Source organism: Phaethon lepturus, unplaced genomic scaffold (assembly GCF_000687285.1).
Source record: "Phaethon lepturus isolate BGI_N335 unplaced genomic scaffold, ASM68728v1 scaffold1194, whole genome shotgun sequence".
Lineage (NCBI taxonomy): Eukaryota > Metazoa > Chordata > Aves > Phaethontiformes > Phaethontidae > Phaethon > Phaethon lepturus.
The window spans coordinates 66,400-67,452 of record NW_010533735.1 but is presented as its reverse complement, the minus strand read 5'-3'; the positions used below and the strand labels follow the sequence as shown (position 1 = coordinate 67,452).

Below are 1,053 nucleotides of genomic sequence, written 5' to 3'. Positions count from 1 at the left end.
TTATTAGCTTGCTAATAAGAAAAAGGAGAACTTATTTAATGGTTTACAACTTGATCTAATCCAAGGAGAGTGGAGATGAGGCACTGCCTTCTACATGTAGGATTTGTGAAGTTTCCCCTGCAAGACTCTGTTCTGTTTTTTTCGAGAAAGTTCCTGTTTTCTGGGTACCGATAGGTGAATCCCTAATGGATACATTTACAGCCTCATGAACGAGGGGTTCATCAGACCTCACAGGAAGATATATTTGATCTTCAAATACACCTTCCACAGCAACGCTGTCCTGATGAGTGTCTTTCTGAGGAATACTGATGGGTTGTAGCATGAAGCTATGCCGGGACTCCAACTCAATCAAACCATTTCCACTGAAATCCATATCGAAACGGTCCGAATCTTTATCCTCCATCCATTTTTCATCTTGATGATTATTTCTCCAGTGTGCGTCATTCAAACGACTTTTCTCAGGAATATCATTGTTTAATTCAAGTTTCCTCTCCTGACTTAAATTCACCGTGCTCAAAGCGAGGGCTGCAAAGTCTGTTGGCACAATAAGCTGCAACTCTTCTGCAGGTAGGCCGCTCGATTCTTCAGCAGAAGTCATTTCCACCGCGGTAAATGGCGTGGATGATTCGTCCTCATACCCGTTGCTTCGAGCAGTGTTAGCCTTCTCTGTTTTATTTTGCTGGTAGTAACTGTTCAGCAGTGCAAACATTCTATCTACATCCTTCAAGTAATTAGTCCAGTCAGCCAGACTAAGTCTATAGTTGTATCTGTATTCATATACACTTTCATTCATGCTGTACAAGTCTTCCAGTCCTTGCCAGTCGATGTCGCCACTGAAACTGGGCAGGTTAACCTTCCCATCCATCCCATAACTGTCCTCTGTTGAAAGAAAGAATAAAGTCTAATGGTGAACACCAGCTTAAAAGTGGAAGCGAAGCTTCCACGTGTATTTCTACTCCAATTTGCTTGAAAGCACCACTATTGATAACGTATGTAGCTTAAAATGTAAGACGCTCCACATCTTCTGTCATCATAGTAATGATTCTGGGCTCA

At 42.0% G+C, this 1,053-nt stretch overlaps 1 protein-coding gene across 1 annotated transcript in view; it reads right to left on the bottom strand.

The window, feature by feature from the left end:
• Nucleotides 1-335: 335 nt before the first annotated feature.
• SULF1 (sulfatase 1) overlaps nt 336-1,053 on the bottom strand; it is a 63,715-nt gene continuing 62,997 nt past the window's right edge. The window contains exon 20 of the mRNA XM_010285276.1: nt 336-879. Within this exon, the coding sequence (XP_010283578.1) occupies nt 849-879 (31 nt within the window). The 3' untranslated portion in view covers nt 336-848. The remainder of the gene's footprint in view (nt 880-1,053) is intronic.